General features: G+C 38.5%; 2 protein-coding genes across 2 annotated transcripts in view; one reads left to right on the top strand and one right to left on the bottom strand.

Moving 5' to 3' along the window:
• The first annotated feature begins 3,230 nt into the window (after window positions 1-3,230).
• LOC137173070 (uncharacterized) lies at window positions 3,231-7,130 on the top strand. The gene is made up of 2 exons (XM_067577761.1): window positions 3,231-3,366; window positions 5,224-7,130. Exon 2 carries the CDS (start codon window positions 5,226-5,228, stop codon window positions 6,792-6,794), a length of 1,569 nt encoding a protein of 522 aa, XP_067433862.1. The 5' UTR covers window positions 3,231-3,366; window positions 5,224-5,225; the 3' UTR covers window positions 6,795-7,130.
• Window positions 7,131-7,571: 441 nt separating this feature from the next.
• prkdc (protein kinase, DNA-activated, catalytic subunit) overlaps window positions 7,572-27,610 on the bottom strand; it is a 35,921-nt gene continuing 15,882 nt past the window's right edge. Inside the window, exons 39-86 of the mRNA XM_067577760.1 lie at window positions 27,391-27,558; window positions 26,976-27,103; window positions 26,154-26,361; window positions 25,712-25,890; window positions 25,452-25,620; window positions 25,240-25,305; window positions 25,091-25,154; window positions 24,832-24,980; window positions 24,497-24,637; window positions 24,154-24,273; window positions 23,879-24,022; window positions 23,378-23,529; window positions 23,020-23,151; window positions 22,619-22,730; window positions 22,311-22,435; window positions 22,007-22,156; window positions 21,534-21,707; window positions 21,075-21,173; window positions 20,493-20,703; window positions 20,203-20,377; window positions 19,837-20,040; window positions 19,388-19,503; window positions 19,064-19,195; window positions 18,761-18,940; window positions 18,359-18,567; window positions 18,029-18,167; window positions 17,629-17,817; window positions 17,107-17,331; window positions 16,831-16,939; window positions 16,359-16,461; window positions 16,104-16,266; window positions 15,833-16,007; window positions 14,804-14,997; window positions 13,863-14,046; window positions 13,477-13,637; window positions 12,892-13,103; window positions 12,622-12,709; window positions 12,391-12,534; window positions 11,655-11,862; window positions 11,368-11,435; window positions 11,044-11,264; window positions 10,834-10,926; window positions 10,182-10,262; window positions 9,994-10,065; window positions 9,708-9,909; window positions 9,162-9,350; window positions 8,549-8,688; window positions 7,572-8,167 (exon numbers count right to left, since the gene is read on the bottom strand). Coding sequence (XP_067433861.1) covers window positions 7,963-8,167; window positions 8,549-8,688; window positions 9,162-9,350; window positions 9,708-9,909; window positions 9,994-10,065; window positions 10,182-10,262; window positions 10,834-10,926; window positions 11,044-11,264; window positions 11,368-11,435; window positions 11,655-11,862; window positions 12,391-12,534; window positions 12,622-12,709; window positions 12,892-13,103; window positions 13,477-13,637; window positions 13,863-14,046; window positions 14,804-14,997; window positions 15,833-16,007; window positions 16,104-16,266; window positions 16,359-16,461; window positions 16,831-16,939; window positions 17,107-17,331; window positions 17,629-17,817; window positions 18,029-18,167; window positions 18,359-18,567; window positions 18,761-18,940; window positions 19,064-19,195; window positions 19,388-19,503; window positions 19,837-20,040; window positions 20,203-20,377; window positions 20,493-20,703; window positions 21,075-21,173; window positions 21,534-21,707; window positions 22,007-22,156; window positions 22,311-22,435; window positions 22,619-22,730; window positions 23,020-23,151; window positions 23,378-23,529; window positions 23,879-24,022; window positions 24,154-24,273; window positions 24,497-24,637; window positions 24,832-24,980; window positions 25,091-25,154; window positions 25,240-25,305; window positions 25,452-25,620; window positions 25,712-25,890; window positions 26,154-26,361; window positions 26,976-27,103; window positions 27,391-27,558 — 7,272 coding nt within the window. The 3' untranslated portion in view covers window positions 7,572-7,962. The remainder of the gene's footprint in view (window positions 8,168-8,548; window positions 8,689-9,161; window positions 9,351-9,707; window positions 9,910-9,993; window positions 10,066-10,181; window positions 10,263-10,833; window positions 10,927-11,043; window positions 11,265-11,367; window positions 11,436-11,654; window positions 11,863-12,390; window positions 12,535-12,621; window positions 12,710-12,891; window positions 13,104-13,476; window positions 13,638-13,862; window positions 14,047-14,803; window positions 14,998-15,832; window positions 16,008-16,103; window positions 16,267-16,358; window positions 16,462-16,830; window positions 16,940-17,106; window positions 17,332-17,628; window positions 17,818-18,028; window positions 18,168-18,358; window positions 18,568-18,760; window positions 18,941-19,063; window positions 19,196-19,387; window positions 19,504-19,836; window positions 20,041-20,202; window positions 20,378-20,492; window positions 20,704-21,074; window positions 21,174-21,533; window positions 21,708-22,006; window positions 22,157-22,310; window positions 22,436-22,618; window positions 22,731-23,019; window positions 23,152-23,377; window positions 23,530-23,878; window positions 24,023-24,153; window positions 24,274-24,496; window positions 24,638-24,831; window positions 24,981-25,090; window positions 25,155-25,239; window positions 25,306-25,451; window positions 25,621-25,711; window positions 25,891-26,153; window positions 26,362-26,975; window positions 27,104-27,390; window positions 27,559-27,610) is intronic.

The following is a 27,610-nucleotide window of genomic DNA, read 5'->3' as shown; positions in this document are numbered from 1 at the left end:
ATAAAACTGTACATATTTCTCAGTTACATCAGTTTCCTGAAACCTACAGCTTAAAGGTTCATATTTCACATTCACACCAAAACATGTTACAGAAATAAAATAAATGTTGAAACCAAATTCACAATAAACAATATAAAACATTTTGTCTAAAGAAAAATAACATGAATTCAAAATATGACTTACATTTCTAAATAAATAAGAATAGGCTTAACTACAATATAATATAAGTATAAAATATCTAAGATATATATATAAAATATATGTATAAAATATAACAGCACAAAAATTATATTACCCAAAACACACATTTACTTTACTGACATTACTACAATCACTCCTATTTTAACACATACACCACAGTTACACTCATCCTACACTGATATGACGCACATAGAACCTTTCTGCAACATTAGCATAACACTCCTTTGCACTTGCACTTAACCTCTTAACAAAATGGCGCGACTCTGCCTTGTTAACGAGCGTCCGGAAGTGAAACTGGTTTGAATATAGCATCTCTATTTACCATTAACTCGCGACTGACTGGCTTATACTCTAAAACAATCGTTTAAACACATTTTCATGTTACCACATGCAAAGGTCTGTAACTTTCATTGACAAACTAGTAGAAAACCGAAATTCACGGAGGTAATTATTATCAATGTCGGCGCCCACGAAGCATACAGCAACAAAAATACGTTCCAAATACATCTCTAAAACATATCACAACTTCACAGAACAATTTGCAATGCATTTACATTAGCTAGTAAACAAAGCTAATCATAGAAAAGCAAGTTTTAACATACCTGTGGATTAATAAGGGAGAGGGCCAAAGTTAGCCGATGCTCATTTTAATATTGAGCTGCGCATGAGCAGAGCAGATACGAGTGACCTCCCTCAGGTATCCACAGTGGCATTAGAGCACTGCCTACTGACATCTTTGAGTATTGACCTGACGTCAAAACTATATAAACAGAGTTAGATTAGTTCAAATAATTAACAAAAAATTAGGGGGTGTCTGTTTACATAAAAAACTTAACATGTGGCATTTCCAACCCATTACATATAGTATAGTAGACAGTAGACGGTTTAAAGTGCAGGTGCATCTGGCAGGAATTATTGCAAAGTGTTCAGGGTCCTTATGGCAGTGGGGAGGAAGCTGTGTTTGAAACAGGATGTTTTGGTGGACATGGATCTATAACGCCTCCTGTGGGGCATCAGTTGGAGCATGTGGTGAGCAGAGTGAGAGGGGTCAGAGATTATTTTATTTGCCTTTTTTCATAGTGTGTTTGATATATAGGCTAGTGATTCAACTGATGGGAGGGGTTTGCCAATGATCTTGGATGCTTTTTTAACTCGGCAAAACCAGGGACAGTTGTAACACGTTTTGCAATTTTCCCAATAAATCAGAAACCATTTACACTGGAACTGTCCATTTGCTATATTATAAACTTCAAACGTGTCAGCTACTTTGTAGAAATGTTGATATGCTACGTATTACAAGGGTTGAAACGTAGATATTCAACGTTTCTGTGGTTTGCAGAAACGTACAATGTTTTATTTTGGCGACCAGGCTTGTTATTTTCCTTATTTGTTTTCAGTTTCCCTCCTGACAGTCAGTTTGGAGGCGTGTTTGATTCGTTTAGGGAACTTGATGTCATTTGGAGGGATTTTCTCATTTTCTCAATAATCAACGTAACAAAAAAAAAAAACGTCCTGTGCGAAGTGTGCATGTTGCTGACACAGATGTATCACCAACCAGACCCCACCATACCCGTTAGAAAGAAAGACGATTTCACCAACATATTATTGACTTATTTTTCACAATTGAGCACATGCTTCTTAACCATTTACTGTCTAAACTAAATATACATGAAATTTACAATGACATGATATGACACATTCTATTATTGATGGCCATTATCAAAGTCAAACTCCATGTAGAAAGAAAGAGCTGGCAGTAGCAGCTTTCTGTGTGGACACCGCAGGCAAGCGAGACGCAGGTAGAGGTGCGCTGTGTGGCCCAGACGTAGGAAAATGAACATTATTTGAAGGTAAATGTTTACATTTAAAAGAGGCAAACAGTAAAAGGCAAAATGCAAAAACTATCTATTTATAGTTCAGTAAAGACGTTTTTGTCAATCCAAAGGCTCAGTCTGTAATCCAGAGTAACCAAAAGTGCTGTTCCATCATAAAATACAAAATACATTGGAAACTATCACTCTCAAATACACTGATATGTCTTTTAGTACAGACAGTTGAATCTGACAAGATAAACTCTTGTGGTGGCAGCTGTCATAAAATATTCACAGTTATCTCTACACACACAGTTTGCTCTTGTATTCTCTACTGACAGTACAGTTGGACTCCTTTTCCTATCTCTACACACCTGCACAGTCCGTCATTGTCCTTTCAACAGACAGGTGCTACTGGCCTGTTATCTCTGCAAAGTAGTTAGACCCATATACTAGATCAAAGAACATAACCAAAGTTTAAGTTGAACAGTATCAGAATAAGTATAACGTATTGTATGTAATTATACAATGACTTATTATCGTTACTGAGCACAACAGTGCACGTTACATTGTGTTGTGTATTAACTATCTGGTGGCTCTAACTCAAAGTGTCACATGACTGACTGTACGTATTACTGCACAAGTACAAGAAAGCTTCCCTCTTCACATGCTCAGCTGTTCAGTGCTATTACATCAGGTACAACAGACAAAGTTAATGGCACAATATGTAGAAACATAATTAGTATAATTTTTGTATCAAAAAATAGAAACACCACTTTTAACTATTTTTTGGACATTTTAATTGGCACTGTCTATATAAACTGAAGACCATTATAGGCTGTACTATACTGATATCATACCACACAGTTTCACTGTAAACTCAACTCTAGTTTACCGTAATCAAAATATTAAGCAGCTAAACTAAACCATCAGACACCGTTTACACACGATCAACAGGTGAGAACATCCCGTTGACCTGCTGCTATCAGACAGTAGATAATGAAATAGGTTCTTTTAATACAGAAAACTTTATTTTTTCACCTTATTGTTTCCAACTAACCAACCTGTATGGCGTCAGGTTACCACTGTTCTTTTGTTTTCACTCTACAAGGTAAAGCCACCCCTCTTCAACGCTATCGAGCCAAAAATGAATACAAATTTCCTATCTATCGAGTGGGCGGGCCTGGTAAGCTGTTTTATAAAGCTGACCAGTACTGAAACCTTCTCCAAGACTCCAACAAACTCCAGACCAGCCAGCCAAACCCTACTCACCGACCATACCAAGGACTGAACTCTGCAGCGACCGAGCATCCATACCACGGGCAGATCATCTCTGCAAGCCTCCTCCTTCCAGGTATGCTGTCTCTGCACAATTTATGTCTGTTTACCAATAACATGGATTGCTCAGGATGACTTATAGTATTAAAACTCAGAGTCACCAGTATAAGGTTGATCATTATTGACAGATTCAATGTATATTGTCAAAATGTTGAGTGTTAGAGTGGTGTCTACATGTGAGAATAGTATACTCATAGGTGCCTGAAGAATGGAGCAAGTGGAGCAAATGCATCCCCATTATTCAATTAGGGTGAACAAAGTTATGGTTTTGCTACCCCATTTTTTGTCTTTCTAAAAATAAACTTATCATACAGTGACTGCTGTCAGGTAATTATATTTAAGCATCTCATATTAATGATCATTTTATTATTTTCAGCAACTGACAAAAAGAAGTAATAAAAAATAACACATTTGAACCTGCCGCTGATCGATCGGGTCAGACTGACAGCGCTGTGAGAGACACACTGACAGACAGAGTGGAGCTTTTCTTCACAGCGTTTAAGTGTCTGAATGAACAAACAGCCAAATGTTCAGTGGTGGAAAGTGACTTATTTAGACTTCTACGGACTACTTTGCTTTAGTTTCAGTTTTAGTCAGACTTTGGATGGAATTATTTTTAAATACGAGGACGCATCACTCAGTGTACTGACCTCTCATCTAGCTGCTCCGCGCTGTGCTTTCATTGTTACGATTATTCTCTCATTTTCTCATACAGGGTAAATGAGAGCTGCAAGTTCACTCTAAGGGTTGCTCCCCCATTTTAAAACATAACCAGGCTCCCATGAGTATACTGTTTTTTTTACTATGGAGATATTTTCCCATGGTTGGAGAAGCACAATGCAAAGCTTAGATATTGGTGCAACAAATAGAGTAGTTCATCTATTGTTAGCTTCTGTTAAAGTTCCTTTCTCTGTCGCAGCAGATTTTATAGCAGGATTTTAAGAACCATACCAGTGTTTTTACATGTTTTGTCTAATTGGTGCTCCAATATGCTGGTGGGAAGCTCTAACATTTAAAATTATGTCATACGGCAGAGGTTTTAGTTCAAGAAGCTGCCGAATTCACATAATCCTATATACAGTAAGACTGTTCCTGCTCTGACTGTCCCACAATGTACCTCATTGTACATTACTGTTAAGATAGCCACCTTTCAAGTTAACCGATGTTGGAGCATCCCACCAGCACATAATCACACATGTATTGTCAACCACATAAATAAAGATCAGCCTCATCAATATCACAATTAGGAGTAGAAGTATAGCTGAATAGAGAAGGAATATAGATAGAATGGTGAAATTATTTATGTATTTTCTGTGGATTAAAGGACACGTTCACAATTTTTCAAGTCTGTCCTGAAACAATAGTCAGGTGCCCAAATTGACGTGTTTTTTCTTGTCATAATCATTCCTCCTGTTCATACTGACCATTAGAAGATCCCTTCATAATATACTTACAATGTAAATGATGGGAGACAAAATCCACAGTCCTCCTTCTGTGCAAAAATGTATTTAAAAGTTCATCTGAAGCTAATATGAATATCTTTCAGTGTTATGGCCTTTTTAGTGCTCAACAGGAAAACAGTCTGTTGAGACATAAAGAGGGAATTTTTTACGACAAAGACTGTAAATGTGGAAGATATCCATTTTATTTGATTAACTCAGACGACTGAAGCCTCACATTACCTTCAGATAAACTTCTAAATACATTTTTGCTCAAAACAAGGACTGTGGATTTTGTCACCCATCACTTACATTGTAAGCAGTGTTAATTTAATGTTAATATGGGCATATTGGATTTGAAAAATAGTGAACCTGTCCTTTAAGAGCCTTTCCTTAGCTGTTCTAAACTGTGTTGTGTTTGTTTGTATTGTTAGTAATGTGGTCTCCAGGCCTTCTGCTCCTGCTGTTGGTGTCCGCCTGCCTCCTCGTATTAAGCTCTTCGACACGCGGTGATCATAATGAAGAGCAAGTGGAGAAAGAAAAGAACGTATTAAAGAGGATATTCGAATGGTCGAAGAAAAACCCAAAGAAGGTTTCACAGGTATTTGTCAATATTGTGGAAGCCATAGAAAGTGGGAAACCCATTACTACCGGACTCAAATCCCTGCTGGTAATTGCGCCAGAAGGACAGGAGGACATGGACGCTATGAAAAGTGGAGTCAAATCTCTTGATATTAAGCTTGACATCTATGGTGCAGAAATGAAGTGGAACGCCGGGGCAGGTGGAGCGTACCAAACGACAGTAATCAACATAGAGAAAACCTGGGTTAAATACCATGAGCTAAAGTGTAGTTCTCAAGAAACTGGTGCAAAAAAGAAAGAACTCAAAGACATGTTTTTCACATTTTACAGCCAGTATGCAGACAGCACTTCACTCTTGTACCAACTGCTGACAACTAAACCAGATTCTATCACAAAAAACCTCGGAGACGTTCTGGCTGATAAATTAAGATGTCATGAAAAAGATATCACAACCCAATTTTTGTATTTAAATAGACTCATATGCAAGAGTAATATCCTCAATGATAAGTACTATGAATTCAAGGGTGCAGACACAAAAGCCAGAGTTAAAATTGATCAAGAGATGGCGTCCCAGTCTGCCTCAGCTTTGGTCCAATCGCACCATAGATGCATATCTGACAGTGATACTTACATAGAGAGGGATATTTTTGAACTCATTGATGACACCAAACCACACAAAGAAATAGCAGTGACTGTCAGCGATTTTTTGAAAGAAACATATGACAAGTACTATTGGATAGTTTTTGCATTTACAACCTATTACTCAAAGCATGGGCCAGCATTTATGAGGAGACATGTTTATTCAGGGTTTACTGAGGTAGAGAAAGGATCAGTCACAGTGGCTGTAGCCAAGCAGGTAAAAGGGATTCATTATGACAAGGCTCACTTTGTTGAAAAAGCTATTGAAAACTGCTTATCTCGGAGTCAAATCTGTTTTGACGTAGCAGATACAATAAAAAAATGTCAAGAAAAAGTTTTAGGAAAAAGTTTGTCTCAGACATACACAGCAGTGCATGCCTTTAAAGGACACGATCAAACTGCTCCCATTTCTATAGAGGAAACAGTTGACGAGAACTCTGAGCCCCTAACATACATCCCATACATGGATGAATCAACTCCAACAGTTTCTTACGTCCATAAAGGGAAGTGTGGGAATGAGTTAGGGAATCTTATCGGGAATTATTACGTTTTCATTAAAAGTGATGAAGAGATAATGGGTGTGGATCCTTGCTCTAACGTCAAATGTCAGCACAATGGCGAATGTGTTGTAGTATCAGGCATAGCAATGTGTAAGTGCAAGTACCCGTTCTATGGTGAGAAGTGTGAGGAGAGCTTAGAGGAGTACAAGAAAAACCTGCTGGAGAAACTTGAGGGAGGGCAAAGTGCAGATGGTTTTTGCGATTCTCTGCGCTTAGTCGATTAATTTTTATGTTTTGGTAAACGCTATCAGCACATCAGCAATGCACGCATTAACAGTTTGTCAGGTGAAATGATGACCACGTTCACCATCTCAATACATGAATAAAGTTGAAGATAAGGATTAGAGAAAATGGTAACATAAAACAATTAGACTTTTCAATTCTAAAATATAACAAATATACTGACTGCTTTTATTGATGTGATGATGTACTTAACCCTACGTTGATGTCATTTTCTGTTGTCTGTCCAGAATTATCTTATATAGACTTCAAAAATGTTGAGATTCTTTCCAGCTTTGAGCTTTGAGCAGCTAATAAAATCTGAATTCAAATAAACTTCTGTTTTTTGCTTCTTTAAAATAAAGGGTTTAATATTCACTGCAATGAAAGTAAACAGTGGAGTTGAATATGTCTCATTGACATACATGAACATTCTATAAGTTGTAAATGCTAGTGCAAATATTTTACTTATTGTGTGGGCAGGTGACAGAATGTGATACAGAGTATTTCCACTGCAACAGAGAAGATACTTGAGTTATTAATACAATGCAGCCTCTTTGGAATCCAGTGGACATGAATCTAAGCTGATCACAGCCTCTGTTCCAGTGAAGGGTCTCTGGACTGGTTTTTGAAAGAAAAGGAGGGAAAACACTGGATGGATGATAGGACTTTAAACAGCACTGGTACACTGCATTAAAGAAATCTGATTATGGACCTTTCAACGTACCTCTGCTTTTCCTTTCTTTCAGTTCATATATGAAATAATTAGTGTAAGATCGCAGTATTGATCAGCTGCAAAAAACTTTGCACTTTTTTATTTCATACATCAGCCTCTCAAGCACTTCTTAACCGTTTAACATACTTTTATTTTAAATTGAAGTTACAAAACATTAATAAATGGCTGTAAACATTTCCATCAAATAGAGTCAAAGTGCAAGAAATAGCCCACATCATGATTGTGCTCACACTGTTTCCACTTACAGTGTTATAATTCTCACATTTCCAGACTTAAATTTCTTAACTTTAGTTTTCTGGTCTGCAGTATGAGATAATATGATGAGCACAATAAATGAATTATTTGAAGATTCTAGACATCATGCCTGTTGACCTATGATGAGATTTCTTTCCCATTATTGTGAATGACTGTTCAGAAATGTTCCACCAATCAAAGAATCAGTACCAAGGTTCCCAGCCACTCCAAACTCTGCCAAGCACGTTGGGGTCTGTGGCCTGGTCAAGCAGACAGTCCACCTGCTTCTCCACTGACAAGCCTGCAGGGGGAAGCCTGGCACGGACGTTGTGCTCCTCAGTTCCCAAAGCCACGGACTGCATCCCTGAGAAGGCAGCGTCCTTCTCAAAGCCCAGCTTCAGCTCCTCACTGACAAAATAAACCAACATCTAATCACACACAAGCAGGATTCAAGGTTCAAATGTCTTTTTCATGAGAAAAATACAAAACAACAAAAACTGAACACGGTGTCAAAGGTACTATTTACTGTAGAGCCGTTATATTAGGTTGCGTTACTTGAACCAGATGTTACTTTCATTATTTCCATTCATCATACATATAAAGTGTTATCATCTATAGTTCAGTATTAGGGCTTTCCATAGACAACCACTGTACCATTGTGTGATTGTATAATACTGTAAATTATACAATCTAAGCATTTTTTTTTTACCACAGCAGACATCAACAGTATAAGCTCTGAGCTAATCTTTAAAAAAAAAACATTAGCCATTTTACAATGTAATGATGTACCTGGTTATAGCTGCTGGATTTACTCCTTCAAGTTTTCGTCTGGCAAAGTTCACCTTCTGTAGGGGATACCAGTTGATTTCTTTGGTGTTTACGTTCTCAGTCCAGGTGCCTCCCTTCTTCAATTGTTTCAGCTCAAAGTTCTGTATAAAAGCAATGATAAATTCCATTTGTACTGCCGTTTGAAAATATATTTAAGTGCACAGAGTTAAAACAGCAATCCCAACAAAGACTGAACATAATATCCTTCACAAATGTACTATTTATTGCAGTATTATTCATTTGTATTGCATGATATTGTCCAGGTGTTGATGTTAACAGGCAACTATTTTGATAATAGAATAATCCTTTTCATTATTTTTTGCAAAAATGCAGAAAATTTGCAGGATCTACGGCTTTTCTCTGTTATACAAGACAGTAAACTGAATATATTTGTAATCGAAGACATCACCGTGGACTCTGAGAGACTGCAGCCAGCATTTTTCCCTATTTTGCTCTTCCCAATTTAATTGATTCAATCTGTCTGGCAAAATTAACAGAAATGATCTATAGTTCACTTAACAGATCAGATATTCTACATTTAGTGGGAACCTTGTCGCAATAGTGTGATGGTTACCTTCCAGTCCAGCGAGGGCTCCTTTACAAACACATCCATAGTGTTCAGCAAAAGGTCCGGCTCAGCCCTGTAAGCTCGGAGGGAGTGGACCATGACACTCTGGATCAAACCCGACTCTTTCAAGGGTTGCATTAGATTCACAAACTGTCGGGTCAGTCGGAAAGGCATGAGCTCAGGCACTGGGAGGAACTAGGAAGAAGAAGATTGCAGGGAGAGGGAATTAATTATACAGGGGCATGGTTGTTTTTACGTTACGTTACGTTCACACCGGAGAAAATTTCATCAACACTGCATGGCTGTGTTTTGGCAGTGCTGAATGATGTTGACAGAACTTCTTAGAGTTTCTCTTTCTCATATGATGTGAATGCTGGTTTTAACTAATTTGAGACTTTCACACTCCTAAGAGTCAAATAGTATCATATTCATTTGATTTTTTGGGAGGGGTAATACTCTAAATTCCTAGTAAAGCTTAAATGTGATTTAAAACAGCTGCTCTTAGTTAAAATACCTTCTCTTCCACCCCTAAATGATACAAACATAAGTTACCTGTGTGGCTGAACCAAATGCATGACCAAAGTCAATGCCAATCATGCCTCCTGTTTCCATGTTGATCATGAAGTTGGAGAGATGGCGATCTCCAATACCTAGAATCCAATGGCTCACACACAGTAAAGCATGGGAGCTGATGAAGTGAGAGCGCAAGGATAGAAAGGCCTCGGGACTGTTGCACATCTTCAGAAAAGCTCTCCTACAAATTGAAAACGAGGAAAAAATGTTAAACTGCAAGTGTTAACCTTCATGAGCAGTTTTGTAATACAGAGATTAAACTTACTTTAGGAGATCACTGGGCACATGCTGCAGCACCTTCTGGAAGTTGCTGACGGTATCGGCGCGTTTTGCTTTCCTGGTAAAGAACAAACATGTTGTAGCTGACAGCTGAATAGTAAATTACTCAGTCAGTCATAAATACTAGCTGGATCAAGCAATTTATGAACAAAAATGAACATTCAGGAGACCTACTGGTAAGCCCAAGCGTATTGTGCGATAGGTGACACTTTTGAATTGAAGCTGGAGAGCCATTTACTGTAGACTTCAGTGGACCTTAAAAAGAAGAAATCACCAATATTATATAACAAAAACAAAACTGCATTTTCACTGTTGCATAACACGTCATTTGCACCTGCAAAAAGCTTTAATTATCATAAAATCATCATAAAATAAAAATATCAGTGCTTTATGCTCCACAATGCTTATTGTCAGCTGGTACATTGTAAGTACTATAAAAATATGTGCTATAAAAATTTTGATGTCTGAGGTTTGATGTCAATATTATCTATCACACTAAGTAGGTTACATTGACTTCATTTAATTATTATAATAACATTAGAGAAAAGATAAAAGTCCCTGACAGAAGCACCTCATGTAATTAGAAAAGAACAATTTTTGATTTTTTTTTTAAAGTTGAAAACCTAAACCTCAAAGCAATTCACTTTATATATTTTGGACAAAAAAATAAGATTTGCAAATCATAATAATTGATAAAGACTGTGCAAAAAATACAAGGAATGTAGAAAGTTTTTCTTATAGCACTGAGAATGATGTTTCAACTTCATTACTGAACAGAAGGAGTACATACAAGTTATTAGAGTGAATCATATATACTGTACAGTACCTCCCTGCCTTCTGCTGCTCCTCCTTACTCATTGTGCTTATCAGGAACTCTTTCAGAGTACAGGTGTTCTCCATCCATTCAATCAGACCAATTCTGAAAAGGCAGTGAGATGTGATTACCCTGGCAAGTTGATTTTCCTGGCAGTTTGCCTACATAAAAATTCAGTTTTTGCATTAAGTGTAACTGGAAGGACAGATAAAAGCCCAGTACCTTGTCGTTATGGGAATGACTTGATATGTGCGGAGCTGCAAGCCTCTGTGTGTGCAGGTAGTGTCATGGCTAAGCAAAATGTTCATGACGGCAAAAAGCTGTTCAATGCGTTGGTCCTGACGGAGGTCCTCCCCACCCTTCACCAGGAAGGGGTGATCACGCTCATCGTCCCCACGGATGATCAGACGTTTAGGACGGCGAATAGAGGACATCACCTTTACCTGCAGCCCATTAATTCACATCAATTAACTGGCCGGCCAACATAGACAGGGTGCTATTAGAACATTTCTGACTTATTTTATGAAATATATAAAAAAAACATACCCTTTCATCAAAGCCAGTTATTTTTGCGTGATACTCTGGCAAAGGTTTACATCTGCCGTCATATTGTCCTACAACAAGAGGAAAGAAAACAGCTTCATCAGTGAACAGAGTACAACAGAAATCATCAAAATAAATCTTTTTATTATCAGACATACCTTTAAATACAATGTAATGACTAGAAATAACTAAAAACTACATTAAACAGATGTGTTAACTACTTTCTTAAAGAAATGAAAGACATGTCAATACTAACAAAGAGTTCAGATTACCAAGATTTCAACACTGACCTGGGATCTCCAGCTCATTGCTGAATGGATCTGGTTTAAATCCACTCAGCCAGGGTGAGTATTCCTTCAGGTTCCCAGGTTCCCTCTGAAATCCACGCATGGATGCCGCCAGATCTTCCATCTTACGCACATAGGTTTTGTCTCTTCTCTTCTCAAACAGCTTGCTGCCTTTAGGTCCCAGCAGGTTCTCCACATCTTTAGCAAATTTCTGTTAAATTAATACAATAATATAACAGGTTATTTTGTTGCTTAGGAGCTACACCTGTACTCTGTAAGTCTCTGTGTATTTGTTGTGACTCTTCAAAAATATAGTTTTTTTATCACTTCTACTACTACTACAACACAAAAATTCTTTAAGTTAGTCGATTAAAGGTTTTTCAGTTGTTGTATGTGGCATGGAGCCAAAAAAAGGTAATCAGACAATTCAAAAATAGCTAAATTAATCACTAAATCACATTGTTATTTAAATAATTTAAATGGAGTGTAAAAAGAAATATATAACTATGAACTATGAAAATAGTCAGCATATGCAGAAATAATCACTGTAAGACAAAGGAAAAAAATACAAGCGTAGACGTACAGAAAGTCAAACTTCAATAAAAATATTTAAAACAGAAGCTGCAAATTCACCATTTGGAATTGAGGAAAAGAATGAAAAGTGCATTTTTGTAATTGGAAATGTTGTACAGTAATATCTGATCTTTGCAAGATAAAAGAAGAAAAGTAAAGCACAAACTTGGATAAATCTCTTGCGAAACATTCCATGACCGTCTGTGTTACGATCCCCGAGTGAAGAGTGCATCTCATCGTACAACTGGCCCATCCGCTTCTTGTCAAAGCTTGGTTTTTCCCATTCATTTTTCACAGAATCCCACCAATCCTGTGTGGACCAAATAGCAATTATCAACGACAGACCAAAAAACCAGCAGGTGGCTGCTTATTTCATGGTTGAACTTGCATTCATTACCCTGAAAATCATCTCAGGATTTGTAAGCTGCTGCAGTGCATCCACAAACTTCTTCACAGCTCCTCCATTATCCAGCATGCTGCTGAGCCTGTTGACACACAAACAGTATTAATAAACATCTTCAGGATTATTATCAGGTTCCAGTTATGTCTCTACAAAGGTTACACATTTTGGATTATTAAAACTTTTACATTTTGATAATTAAATGATCTTAAGCAATGGGCATCCAGCCAAGGTTGTTGTAGATGTTTTTCCTCTTAAGCAGTTTACCTGTTGACAAATTCCTGCTGCTGGTGTCCTGTAGCCGAGTCCTCAAACTGGTAACTCTCGTTGCTGATCATTAGAGCGTAAACCAGAGCTTGAGGGTAGCACTCTGCTATCTGCCGAATGCAGTGCTGCACCGCCACGGCTTCTGGCTTGTCCAAAAGGGCCACCATTTGACTGATCCAGCCAATCAGCATCCAGCAGGGAACTGACATCATCTATACACAGAGAGATACAGTAGTGTGTCATTGTTTACCATCAGAAAAACAGTTATAAATACATTACTGTGATATTCCCAGAGTGTTTATCAGATTCTTTGTCAAAATCCACAATACTATAGAAATGTCTTGACCAATGAGAACCCTGCTTATAAAGCATATCACAACAAATAATTAACTTCAGGCAATTACATGTTGGCTGTCATGAAAACAAAAGGTGGGTAAATCCCCACAATTAGTAGCAGAATATTGCTATAAATTGAAAAAAAAAAAGGAATGTATATTTTTAGTAAAGATTTGATGAACAAATCTTTATACAAACACCTTTATTTGAACATTTCGATCCTTATATTCTGCAAAGTTTTACACCAACCTCTTTCGTCATGAGGTCCAGTGTCTCAGAGGGGTACAACTCAATGACCTGTAGCAGACGTGGGAACTTAAGGCGAGCTTCCTCTGAGTTCATCTTTAGTGCTTTCAACATGCTCTCCACGACATGAACAGGCAGGGTCAACATGTCGGGAAATTGGCTTTCTGTAAAAAAAACAAAAAAACAAAAAACACAAACAGTTGAAATGATTGGCTGAGGGAGAAAATACATTTTTAAATTCCTTTAGAAGAATACACCAGAAAACAAATGATGTGTAGCACTGAACTCAAGCAGAGGTCTGTTAAACAACAGTCACCTGAATGAGTTCACTAGCAAATTGAAATTAAATGTTCAACAAAGCTACAAATTTAGCTGCTATTATTACTCACTGGTATCATTCTGCTCCTCCTCTCGTAATCGTTTGTCGCAGAAGTTAGCTAAAGTCATGTATGTCTTTGTGATGCTGCTGCTTTCCACACATTCCTGAGTATAAGACTGAAGCTCCTCATCAGCCTTTCTGGTAGCATCACACAGCAACTCCAATGCCTGTAACTGCAGCCCCACTTCCACTACCTGCAAGGTAAACAGTTACTTAACGTGCAGTGCTCAACCTTTACATATAAATGAATGTCTGTTACATTCAAGCCCTTGCCTAATGAGTTCACACAATGCTGATAAAGCCTATCAACACCAGATAAATCTCTCTCTATTTCACAGTATAGAGTTTTTAAATGTCATGTCGGTGGTGACATTCCTGCGCTGGCTGTTTGGCTGTTAATCGTGTGGCTCTTCTAGACTTTACAAATGTTATTGGACAGGATGGATCAAATTCTGATAGTGAAACGAGTCATTTTGTGGGGGTTGTGTGATGCTCAAAACAATTTATGCACCATTTTACAGCAGCAACAGCAGGTTACAGCCAGCACTGGCCATTGGGCGTACTGGGACAAATCCCGGTGGGCCAGTAGACCATTTTTGGGCTGGTTAACCGTCAAAACATCCGTTTATACCGGCCCTCTCTGTGTGCCTGTCATTGGGGGTGCACGAGAGTGTGCTGCATGCCTGTGTCAGGCAATCAAAGCCGAGCCCCCCCCTTTACTCTCACTGCCAGAAGGGGGAGACAAAAGTCCTGCACTCCAGTTCTAAATACCTTTATGCTTTTTTCTAATTCAGATACATTAATCATAGAGAACAGCTTGCAACACTATCTCCCACATGTTGTTATTTTCATGGCCCATAAGCAATTCAAAATAGGCAAATATACCAGCGTCTCTACTCAGACTGTACACACATTTTTTCAATGAATTTGAAAATAATGTAAATGGGTTACCTTTTGATTTTCAGTGGGCCAAGAACCACCAGACAGCTTTACAACTCTCTCTGCTTTCTCAGCGCCAATAGCTCCCAGGACTGAGGGGCTTCTGCTTACAGCTGATGCCAGGATGTGGAAAGACGTACCCTGGAGTATCTTTTGGTATCTGAATACTTTAGCTGTGGCACTCTGACAGTCAGCCTGAAGCTCCTCTGCAGAGTGAAAAGAGCTGAAATGAAACATCTCAACAGGCTGAAGTCTCACTTAGTCCTGTGTGCACGTCATTGCAACTTGCACAAATTTCTATTTAAAACAATACTTCTACTGCATTTCTTAATTTGTTATCTCTTCATTTATTTAAATATTCTAAACTGTGGATCCTAATGTGGATGTGTAGATACAAATGAAACTGAAGAACTCCAACTCCTAAAAATATACAACTGCTGATTCCCATTTTGGGTTAGCATGCCCTTAATGCTTCAAGTTTACTTGCTCTAGTGTCACTGGGTATAGTGGAGTCATGCTGCTTATGATTTCTTTTAACAACACTTTGTGAAATTATCTCATCAATGTCATACAGCTTTTAAATTACACTGACACTCATAACTGCATGTCAGTTGCTGATGGGACTGCATAAATTCTGTGGCAAACCATATTTATTACCTAATATTCAAAGTACATGTGGTTTCTTAAACTTGATATAAAACTAACTGTAGCTATAAAACTAACCCAACTAATTTAAATTTGATTAAGAACCTTTAAACAAGATTCAAAAACTTGAAAGATGTCTTGTTATTGTGTTGTCCCTCCAAGTGATGGCCTTTTAAAGTTTGAAAGGTTGATTTCAATTAGTGTAATGTTTTAAATTCCAGAGGAAAAAAAAGTCAAAAAGCTTAATGTTTATCATATTATCATGAAATCTTTCAGGTCTAATGTGAAATTCCATCATTAATAACACATACAGTAGTGGTGTTATAGATGTCTATCCTTCTCAGTTGTGTAATAATACACAAGATAATGTACAAGAGTCCTCTGCTCCCCTCTTACCCAGAAGTGAGATAGTCTTCAGCATGTTAGTGATTTGCTCCACAGGACCCTGAGCTTGGCTGCGTTTATGGCTGTAGTGGCTAAAACTGTGGACCCACCGCAGAAACCAGCCTCTGTTTGTTTTGGCGTCTTTGTGAAGTTCCTTCAGCAGCTTGGTAGCAACAGAAAAGTTGTTCTGAAAACAACATTGGTGGTGTAAGGTTAGTTTTGTGGTTATCATGTGATAGCACAAAAAAAAAAAAAAAAGTTACTTCAACAGTTGTTTCTTCACCTGCTTCCGTGCGCTATCAGCCATGTGTAGCTTCATGTTGAACTTGCAGTTATTTACTAATGTGTCAATGTCACCTGCTGGGTCTTCTGCACCATCCACCTCCATACTGTCACTGGGAGCTTGGCCTCTAAGCTTTTCCCTGATCTTGTCCAGGAAGAAACATCTGAACCGAATAAATCAAATTTGAAGCTGTTTTGTTATCTGATCATTTAATAGATTTGTGAGTGAAGCTAAAATCTTTTTTTTTTTCCTTACCGAGATGTAATGATATCATCCCACACGTTTACTGGATCCACTTGAGCATCAGGATAGCGCTCAGTCCATAATCTGATGAGCCGCTTGAGGGACGTCATAGACACTAATGAAGAAAACACAATGAAAATGACTGAATTTTGAGAAGGGGACAAAGATTGATCAAAAGCAATTGCAGGGAAATTATTCAACAATTCTTGAGGGGAGGAAAAAAACACTGGCATATTAAGTTCAAGTCACCAGCAACAGATTATCATTTTTGTCTTAGTGTGTCTGACTGTGTACAAGGCATCTTACAATTATTTACAGCAGTTTTTGCACTAGTTGGATCATTGTTCTACAAAACTCACTTGCTCATTTTGCAGATTACTACTTAGACTTATATTACTATTACTACTAAATTACTACCCCCAATTACTTATAATTTACATCCTTTAACCTTTCAAATAGTTTTAAAAACAATATCTTCACTCACCCTCTCCTTTAATGTCCAGCAGGAAGTCCTGGATTTCAGTCAAGGCCTGCACTGACTGCAGGACAGTCAGGCGACTTTGAGTCAGCAGCGTATCCACACTTGAGTAATTCTGTATGACGCAAAGAGATTTAGTTCACTCACTCCAAAAATCAGTATGTTCCCTGCCAAGTTATCATATGCTTTTGGAGAGATTAACTAATTCTGCAAACAGTACATGTACAACATACATTGCATATATAATCAAGTTTGTTTTTTTAAAAAGATGTGACAGTAGACCTGCATAAACAGCTGCATGGCGTAGTTGGTGTAGTATTTGGCGCGGTCATAGTCCTCCTGAAGGATGTACAGCAAGCTGAGCTCTTGGCTGTAGTGACTTTCCAGCAGTTTTTTGCGCTCCTCCACCCTCATGGCTTTGTCGATGAAGCTGAGAAGAGTTTGGTCACTCTTGCCCAGCTGCAGCTGCTTCAACATGCTGCGAATCATGTGCTGCAGGTACATGTCCTGGAACAATTGCAAAAGACTCACGTGAGAAGAGCATTACGACTTATGTGCATAAACAATACGGTGCTTTTACCATGTTATGATATGCTACAGAATTTCTTGTCAAATTCAAGCTAAAAATAATCATAACGTTTTATTACTAAAGCGTCTCAGCAGGGCATGGAGGACTAAGATTGTGTACTGTGGGTTTTCATTTCAAGAAATCGCTTTATGTTCAACAAGAGAAGAAGGAAGGATGTCAGCTCTGCCTGGTACATGACTGAGAACTCCTAGATTGTGAAATGTCAGATTCATTACCTGGTAGAGAGGTTCTGACCACATCTTCTCGAGGTCGGGTGGGGAGTTTTCATCGATGTTCACAGTGGAACAGTACTGAAGAGACTTCCACTCAGTCAGATGACTGTAGGCCTCCATAGCAGCTATTTCCCAGAAATCCTTCTCAGAGTCAGTGGGCTCGCCATCACTCCAATCCTCAGTGTTCAGAGCCTGCCAGTGTGGAAGACAGTATGCACTTTTTACACTACAGTGCCACACACACAGCTGGTAATCTGGTAAAACTGCACCAATCCATCTGCTAACATGCTACGTAAGCGTTCTGCTAGACTACTGTATTGTACACGTACAATAAATGTACTGATGTGTGTAATAGGATTCAATCATTAGCTTCTACTATCACTGGAAAAAGAAACTTACATACCTCATTGTAAAGCTTCACAGCTTCTGCAAAGTCAGTGCTGGCTTCAGCTTGAAGTGCAGCGCAGGTGATCCACTTGGTCCCAACTTTACCGCCAAAGATGCCACGCACGACATCATAATCCTCTAAAGATCTGTAAAGCCTAAAGAGCAGAGGAAACACAAAGATCACATTCAATACCGCAATTAAAATAAATTCCCCACTTTTGATACACTAAAGATAAAACACATAAGCTGATCAACAGATCACCAAAACTCTATGAAGTTGTTTGTTACTATATTCAGCTACGTAGAACAGATAAAACCAGTATGAAGGGAAACAACCTTGTAATACCTTGCAAGATGGATCCATTTTTTGGTGTCCGGGGGGATTTCTTTGCGTCCTCGTGGCCGTTTGGCAGGAGGTTCATCCTGACCGCCAGCATGCAGCAAGCCCTCTTCCAGCAGCAGGATGCCCAACGGCTGCTGGAGACTCATGAGGCAGGAGGAGCTGATGGCTGCTGGATCGATCTGCAGCAGCTCCTTATGCTGGTAACACATGTCCTTAACAAAGCAACGGCACAATATTAACTCACCAGCATTCAGCATTATAGTTTATAAACAGTTTTTACATAAGTTTGTCTTTAATTGTCATGCAAACTGGAATATTAATGTTAATGTTCAGTAATAACCCATGTAAACATTTATCACTATCAATGAATGCCAGTGTAATTATACAGATTCAAGACTTACATACCTGCACACATGCTATAAATGGTGGGAAGCAGAGTGTACTCTTGCTCAGGAATGTATTCATGTTGCACCGCAGCTCCTCTTTAACCCTCGCACTCTCTCCTCTTTGTACGTGTGTTGTCATTTCTTGGAGGATACCAGCAAACAAGGAGCTGAACAGCTGTTTGGCTAAAATTGGGTCTCTCTAGGGGGAACATGCATAGATAAAAATTCCATTAACTGTGATCTAAGCTTTGTTTTCTGGCTATTTGATATGTATTTATTTATTTATGTTTAGGATATTTACAACATGAAGTGGCAGTCTTACCTGTGCCAGCGCTTGAAGGGGGGTGATGAGGTTACTGTATGGGATTTGGATGTCTGGAAAGTCTCCCACTCTGTAGTTACGATACAGAGTCACCTGAGCCTCCTTTCGCAGCCTTTGATCAGCTTTTTGTTCCTGTGGAACACCAAACAGAATCGCTGATGATTAGAGACACTGACAGACTCTCTCTGGACTGAACAAGAGTCCATCTCAAAAACCTTTTGTGCTGCCATCCAGGATTTAAACATAAAAAAATGTACAAATGATAAATACGGATCAGCATATTGGTTTGATGGACTGCTGGTTGAATCCCTGCATGTTTAATACCTTTTTCTGCCTTTGCTGTTGGATCTCTTTTTGTGCAAAACTCAAGCTGACTTTCTCCTGATCCTTGAGAAATCTGCGTCTCAGTCTCAGGATGTTATTGCGTTGCTCGTTTTCAGCTGTTGACATAAAGACACAATAGATACTTACATTAACACATTTGTAACTTCTTAATAGAGCAAAATGTGATTGGAAACAACATCTAACAACTCACTCTGCACATTCAATATTCAACACAGTCAAGTCACAAGTCATTAAAATCATTACTAGAAGAACATTTAAACACATGTTCGTGCTTCTTAGGGCTCTTACCTGCCATACTTTACTTTTGTAGTTCAGAATTACCCTTTTACATTAAAACTGGCCACATAACAAGTCAGATTAATCAGTTTTGAAACATTAACCCTATTGTTAATGAGGGATAGGTGTGTTGTTTTTTCTCAGAAACTAACCTCTAGTACGACTGTCCACCTCATCTGTAGATGACGTAAGGCGCCTCAGGCCAAAACCTTCTCCTACTGGTCTTCTTGCTGTTGCTTGTCTCTCCACTTTCTTATCGAACACCATCAATGAAGACAGAGATTCAGAGCCAGGTGTGTACTCTGCTAGTGTATCCACACTGCTGCCAGTCAGCCAGTTATATGATGTGCGTCGACCTGGGTGAAAAGAAACCAAGACAAACATGGTAAATATACACTTTAAACTGCAAACTTGCAAAGTAGAGTAGATTTACTACAAGGAATATATAGTATCAAGTGATTATTATGTTGCTTCTATCTTTAGTACTGCACTACTGGGATACTGAATTATAGCTGTACCTGCTGTTTGGGTTTGGGTGAACTGTAATGTCGTCTGAGTGGCTCGGAGCTTCCCCTTCATCACTCCAGACTGGGACGCCGCCACACTCTCAGGGCTTTGAGAGCTTTGGGTTTCAACAAACATCGGCGTCATCACTGTGCTCCTGAAGCGCCAGTTGGAATCGATCACATAGTCCTGTAGAGTGGAAAAAGAATTATTAATAATAATTAACACAACAGGTTAATCTGTCGCATAACTTCAAATCTTTGAAACTTTTTTTTAACCGACTCAGAGAGAAATTTCCACTGACCTGGAAGGTACACTCTGACAGTGGATACTCAAACATGTTTCGTTTGAAGTCAGGACTCTGGCTGGTCATTTCCAGCATCAGATTGGTAGCCAAGCTTAAGAAACATCTTTCTATTTGGCAGGAGTACAGTGAACGAAGCACCGTTAACATTCGCTCTAGGGTTGCAGTGGGAAGGCGAGTCTCCTGACTCCAGAAGTTACGAACATAAAGCCTGAAAACATCACAGGGACAGCTTTGTCAGTTAAAATGGCTTTTTACAGACTGAACATGAATTGTTGGGATCACACAGCACAACATAAGAAAGCATAATATAAAAGGAAGACAGGATGTGAAATACGGAAAATATGTTAAGAGGCTAAAATAAAATAAAACATATAACACATATAATATATACTAAAACATTATTGACCACTTTTCATATTTAAATAAACTAAAAACATGCTTTTCTCATTTCTAGGCAAAATTTAAATTTTAGAATTGAGCAAGAACCACAAACTCCTGCTGTTGTAACTTATATAGATGAATGACAAAGAGAAGTTTAATGTTTAAAAACAGAGGAAGGGAGAAACAGTTGATGCTTACTGAAGGCCTTGGTTTTCTTCAGACAGTCCCTGAAGTAGCGTTTCTTTAGCTGCATTCAAAACCTCCAGGGAGGTGTTGTCTGTCCTGCTCTCTTCATCACTGGAGAAAATAACAACATAGCAGATAAATTCACATCAGAGAAGTATCAATGGACTGCAAACAACAGTGAACCTGCCACAATACATGAATAATGCAGTGACCCTTAAAAGCCAAAATCCATTCTCAAGACCATTCACACCATTTGCTAATCTTACCACATGGAATTTATTTTGTCCCATATTGGTTGATTGCTTAAATTATGTCCTTATCCCTTGGGTCAAATCAAAAAGAATATAAGAAGTAATGATATATGATATGGTGTCAAGTTAACACTATTTTAGTCTGGAATAAATCATTCAAATAACAAGAAAACTTAGGGAAATGACAACCTACTTGAGAACAGAAGACAGAAAGACAAACCTGTAGTTGTCCTGGATCCACATGAGGATGTCATACATCCTCTCTCTGCACACTGGTGAAGGATGAGAGACAAAAGCTGTCACAGCTCCCAGGAGCTCCTGAAGCTCAACTGGAGTCAGGAGGACAATAATCTTGTGGATGATATCCAGACACACTCTCTGTCTTGCTTCATCCCTGAGTGCAAAAAAGAGCAATGAGCAGAAACGTTGTTGCAGCACAAAGAAATATTAAATTATCTTATTCATTTGATAAATAACAGGTATATGGTTATTTATCAAATGGAGAATGCCCTAAATGCCCTGCTTGTTTTTTTTATTTTTAAAAAAGAAGATAAATCAAAGTATAATGTAAAATATAGGCTGGGGGGTTTTGTCAGTCTTTTAGTAATAGATTGTTTTGGGTAATTAAAGTAGATTAATGTCTCTTAATTAATATGGAAATGACTGATGGAGAGGAGTATGGTCAGGACTTACCTATGGCTCATCATCTGAATGAAGCCTGTACTCTTAAGCCGCAGAAAGATCTCCGGGATGACATCTGCTCGGCTCAGCACACACTCCAAACACTGAGTCTTTAACAGGCCGTGCAACTTTGGCAGCAGGTAGAACACATGATTGACAAACCTGTAAAATTTAAAGTAAAGCTGCAGTTACTTGCGCACGTAACTCAACCATTTAGACAGGTTTAAAAATGTGTTAATTATAAAGCCTAGGTCAGGACTAAGGGAATTTATTACAGGGGGAATATAAAATAAATGAAGCACAACTATAAACTCACCGGTCAACAAATGGAGGAAAGTGCTTTGATACTTTGTTCAAGCAAATAATGAACTTGTCATCCATGTCTTTTTTCTTCAGATTTGTTATTTTACTTGCAGCAAGACTGAGAAGTTCATGATGACGCTGAGACAAGAAATAAAAAAGAAAAAAAGACATTATGGGTGATAAAGATGAAGATATATATCAACTGACTTTACCTAAACATCAACTTAATATTATTTTCGATTTACGATCTTTTCTACGAAGGTGCTTTAAGCTCTCTTCAGAGAAAAACGTAATTTCACCAAACTGGGAAAAGTCTCATACGTTGTTCACTTCAGTCATGTTCTTCAGGACGAGGCCGATAATCTCAGCAGCGGCTGAGTAGACTTCTTTATACCTCACAAAGGAAATGTTGTTGGTGAGAGACTCTATGTACCTGAAAATACACATCACACAGAAATGATTAGAAGATACTTGGTAAGATGGCAGTATGTGAGCTACAACACACATGTACACACATTTGAAAAGAAACCATAAATGTCTGAATACACTGCTTTCTATTTCTCTTCCTGACAGTTCATTTATTTCACCTGAACTTGAAGCTTCCTACTTCAAAAATAACATCAACATTTATATTAGCAAATTGAATTATGGTTTCAAGCAATAAAGCTGTCAGGTGACACAGTGTACAGCATGTTCCCATTAAGCTAAACTATACATTTTACCTCTCATACTCAATTTCACATGAGGTATCGTAAGCAGGGAGGTTGTTGGCCAGAATGATTCCCAGCAGCTGAAGTCCAACAGAGTTGTCTTTGCTGTTTGGGTTGGTGCCGCAAAACCGCTCGTATATCAGGCTACAAGGGAAAAAAAACAAATGAAAAAAAAAAACAATTATTCACAACAACTATTCCCCTCCAAGTAGAGCATTTAACCTTCAGGAAACATGCAGCATGTTATGAGGAACTGCACTTGTGCTGCTGCTGAACAGCCCTCAAGACAACACAAATTGGTTATTTCCACTGAGATACAGCTTGTGGCAAATATACATCTAGCGTTCAGTGTAAAGTGTGCAGGTGCTACCTGTATGGCACATGCAGACAGTCTTTCCAGCACTCTACCAGAGTGCGAATGATCTCCAGGTTGTGGCGGAAAACAGCCCTCTTGGAGTTAAAGCTGTGCCTCATCAGGAACTCTAACAGCCGGTTGGCGAGCACTTCATCTCTGGGGTTACCCTGAGACAAAAAATATTGTTATTAATGATAGTCAGCTAGTGCTTCCTATAGTAATTTTATATAATAATAAATGCAACAATGGCTAAGGAACCTGGGGATACTCCCACAGTGCTTTAACATCAGTTTAAACTCTATTGTAATTTTTTTCCACTTAATGATATTCTTACACACCTGAAATTGGCTGCAATTCTCATACAAAATTCACTGAATTGGCAGATTTTGTGCCATATATTGCAATTTTTACAATTAAAATACTACAAATGTTGATGTATGCACATATAGGAGAAAAATGCAACATAATAATGATTAATATTTGCATATTTGTCTTTGAAATGTAAGGATTAGCAACCTTGGGACTGGCCAGGCTTGTCCAAGAAAGCACTGTGACCACAATATCCACCACCATGAAATGGATCCCCTCTCCTCCGTTGTTTCCAGACACAACGAGCTGCAGGAGCGGGCCCAGCCAGTGCTTGGCATAAGGCCGAAAAACCTGGAAAGATACAACGACAAAGATTAAATCCACCAACGAAAAGGGAACATGAGGTGTATGAACAGGAGTATGAGGTGTCACGTACATATAATTTCAAAGGCAGTGATTGATTACATTAGACAGACTTTTACCTCCTCTGTGTTGATGATGAGCTTGGAGATGAAGAGTCTAATATTCAGAGGTGTGGCTGGATTCGACAGTTTACCGTGTAGAAATTTCATCCATGGAGGAAGTTCACTGGGCACATTTCCCTGTTTCATCAAAAAATAGAGCACTTTAAATGACATACTAAAAATAATATGAATTAATGATTGTATTCATTAAAGAAAATCACTTTAATTTATGTGATGTAAAAATACTTTATATGAAGTTGCGCATTTATGTATTTAGTTTTGAAGTGTCACATATAAAAAAAAGCCAAATAGATAGAAACAACAGTCAAACACTGCTTTATTGCTCCTCAGTAACACTGACCTGTTCAATTTTGGGGGTAATGTTGCTCCTTTGCATGTGTCCAATAAGAGCAGTCATGGTTGTCATGCATTCATGCTGATTTAGCTCATCCATTTCTAGATCCACCATTGCATCCTGGGAGGGGTTTGTCTCCTCTGTCTCCTACATGTCCAAACGTACCAACAAACTCATTAAAAGATTAGAATGTATCTGTTTTTAAGATGCAAATCATTTGTCAGGATTTTACCCTTTGTAGGGTGAATAAGCCTCTGAAACAACTTTAAACCATCGCAGGACACTAAAACATGTTAAGCTCGGTGCAGCTTTATACAGTAATAAGAGATCACATGACTAACCCTTTTTGCAATGGTGCGTCTTTGTCCTTCAGGGGTTTGGGAGCTGAAGGAAAAGCTTTGGACTCCGGTGGAGAAATCAAACTGACTCATCTCTTCACTCAGACTGCTGTCGGCCATGTATGACTGGGAGGACAGATACACTGGTGCTTCTACGGAAAAACAACAACATAAATGTCATGGAAGTAAAAGTTTCAACTTTTCTGTGACAAACTGGGTCAAATCCCAGAAGTTTAGAAACATTGTTGTGAGCAGTAAACACCTCCATTCTCCTCGTTCAGTTCTTTTCGAATCATGACGTATTTCTTCTTTCTCTCAAGTGGGACCTACATTGATGAAAAAAAATAAATGAATAAACCATGATTGAAACTGAAAGTATACTAGAAAATAAACAAACAAACAAAAACATACCTCAATTTCAATTGGAAAGTTGTAGGTCCTCGTGATATCAATGATATTTTCCAGAATGAACTGATTCTAGACAAGGAAAGAAACTATCAGTACAAAATACGGCCGTTCCTCTCTTTGCATGCATTAGACAACATGAAACCCATTATCTGTACTGCATTGTACCAAAATGAGTGAAGTGCAGGAGTGATATATTTATTCAAGCTATCTGGTACCTTCTCTGGTTTCTCACTGAAGAGGAACCCATAGTAGAATTTGGGCTCATTGAAGCTGCAGCTGATGACAGCGATGGCACAGTTGTACGCAGCACAGTGATAATGTCTCCTAAGCTCAAGGAGCTGAGTCTCACCAGCCATAATCTCAGTGAATGCTTCAAAACATGACCTAATTGAAATAATTAATAGAGTATGAATAAAGTTAATATTTATCATTTATTCATGGGAAAATAGAGAATAAAGGTGTTGGGGAGTCCTACTTGATCACTGTCTTGGACATCTCGTTCCCCTCTGTTTTGTCCAAACCACAGTAGGCCTGGTTGATGCGGGATTCCTTGGAATAAACCTCTTCTTTGGGAAGCCGAGAATACAGGAGCTCTATCAGCTTGTAGCAGCCATTCTTCTTCAGCAGCTGCATCTCAAAGGCTGTTTCACTAGACTGAAATTGATAAATACATTTCCAATGATGTTCTCTGATGTAAATAAGACTAGCTTTTGGTGGACAAAAAAAGGTATGTGACTGCCAAATGTTTGATTAAAAGCCAAACTAATGAGACAAATATCTTTGGAGAACATTGAGGATTGATAGTTGATGTAGAAAAATTATGGATTTATGTCTAAAAAAAGTTAACAAATAAAACTACAAGATGTTAAAACCATCTTCAAATGATTCCCTAGATGCAAAAATTTTAAGACGCAAACCTTCGTGAAGCGACTGAGTAGCAGAGCAATAATGTCTGAGACGTTTGACACGAAGAAGTCAATCAGGGCCTTGGTGCCGCAGTGAGAGGCGAGAGGCAGCAGAACCCTCTCCATCATGGCCTGCAGCATGGAGCTCATCGGTACGTCACCCTGCTGGATCACTCCATATACTGCACACAGTAGCTGTAGCTGCCGCTCACTGCTTGACCTAATCAGACATCAACAAACACAATCAATGGAACTCCTGCACAATATATTGCAATGCAATACAGTATAACTCCTGTGCAACAGATATAACCTGTGTGCAGCTTATAATTTACACCTTGTTTAAACTCTATATACTGGCGCTTTTCAAACAAACAGTCACAGGAAGTAAATTTAGGAACAAATGAATCAGGATTATTAGTATTTGCATTTCAACATATGTTAAATTACAGTTTAACTGATTATTTCCTTTGCTGCAGCTCTAATTATCCTATTAAAACAGTATATCGTACTATTTATTATTTATAATACACAGTAAACAGTAACAGGTTAAACACTGGGACACTACAGGTCTCTTGTTGAGTCATGATGTGTGTCAGCTCTTGTAAGGGTGTAATGAACGTTTTTGATGAGGTTTGTTTCTATTGATCTTTCTGAAATTCTGGTAATATTCTAAACTACACATGTATCTACAGCTGTCCTTGATAAGAACATTTTAACACCTTATGTTTAACCTCACAGTTCTAAACAGCTACATCTAAACTCAAGTAAGAAATAAAAAAAAACCTCAGGTGTGAAGTATTTTCTCCCACACATGGTTGTGAGGGCTTTACTGACCGCTTGGCAATTCGTTGGAAGCAGGTTTGGAATTGCTCCTCCATGATGTGTTTTCTGTCTCGACACAGAATCCCTGCCAGCAATTTGAGCAGAAGTGGGCTTTGAGAAAGCTCCAGGGCATCCAGTAACTGAAAGACAGAAATGTTTGTTGCTATTGTCCAAAATTACAATGTCTCAAGCACTTATTGCTAGAAAAACCTGTCTTTGATGGTTAGATTAAACAGCCACTTGCCACACAAGAGTCTTGAAACATTATCCCCACTGGTGACAATAGACTTTAACTAAAATTAAAGCAAAATAGTTTATCTATACATAAAAACTTTTCCCTTATCTCTTTGTTATCTCCCTTAATCACAATTTGCACTTCATCTCACTGCAGTGGAACCTCATTTCAGAACTGTAACACTGACTTCACCTTTCGGATACAGTCCATGTAGTTGTTGCGTTGAAGGGAGCCCTTAGCAAACTCATCTGACTGCATGGGGAAGTGGAAGGCTACCAGGGCGTCAAGGGCTTTCTGTAGCTCTTTCAGCGGCTCCTCTGGGAGGGTTGTGAAGAAGGGCAACACCAACAGGGCCTGACTCTACACAGGTGAAGAAAAACCAGCCAGGGAAACTCATACAGCCTCGTTCGCT

Source organism: Thunnus thynnus, chromosome 21, assembly GCF_963924715.1.
Source record: "Thunnus thynnus chromosome 21, fThuThy2.1, whole genome shotgun sequence".
Classification (NCBI taxonomy): domain Eukaryota; kingdom Metazoa; phylum Chordata; class Actinopteri; order Scombriformes; family Scombridae; genus Thunnus; species Thunnus thynnus.
Note: the sequence above shows the minus strand (reverse complement) of the source record. Positions and strands in the feature narration are given on the sequence as shown.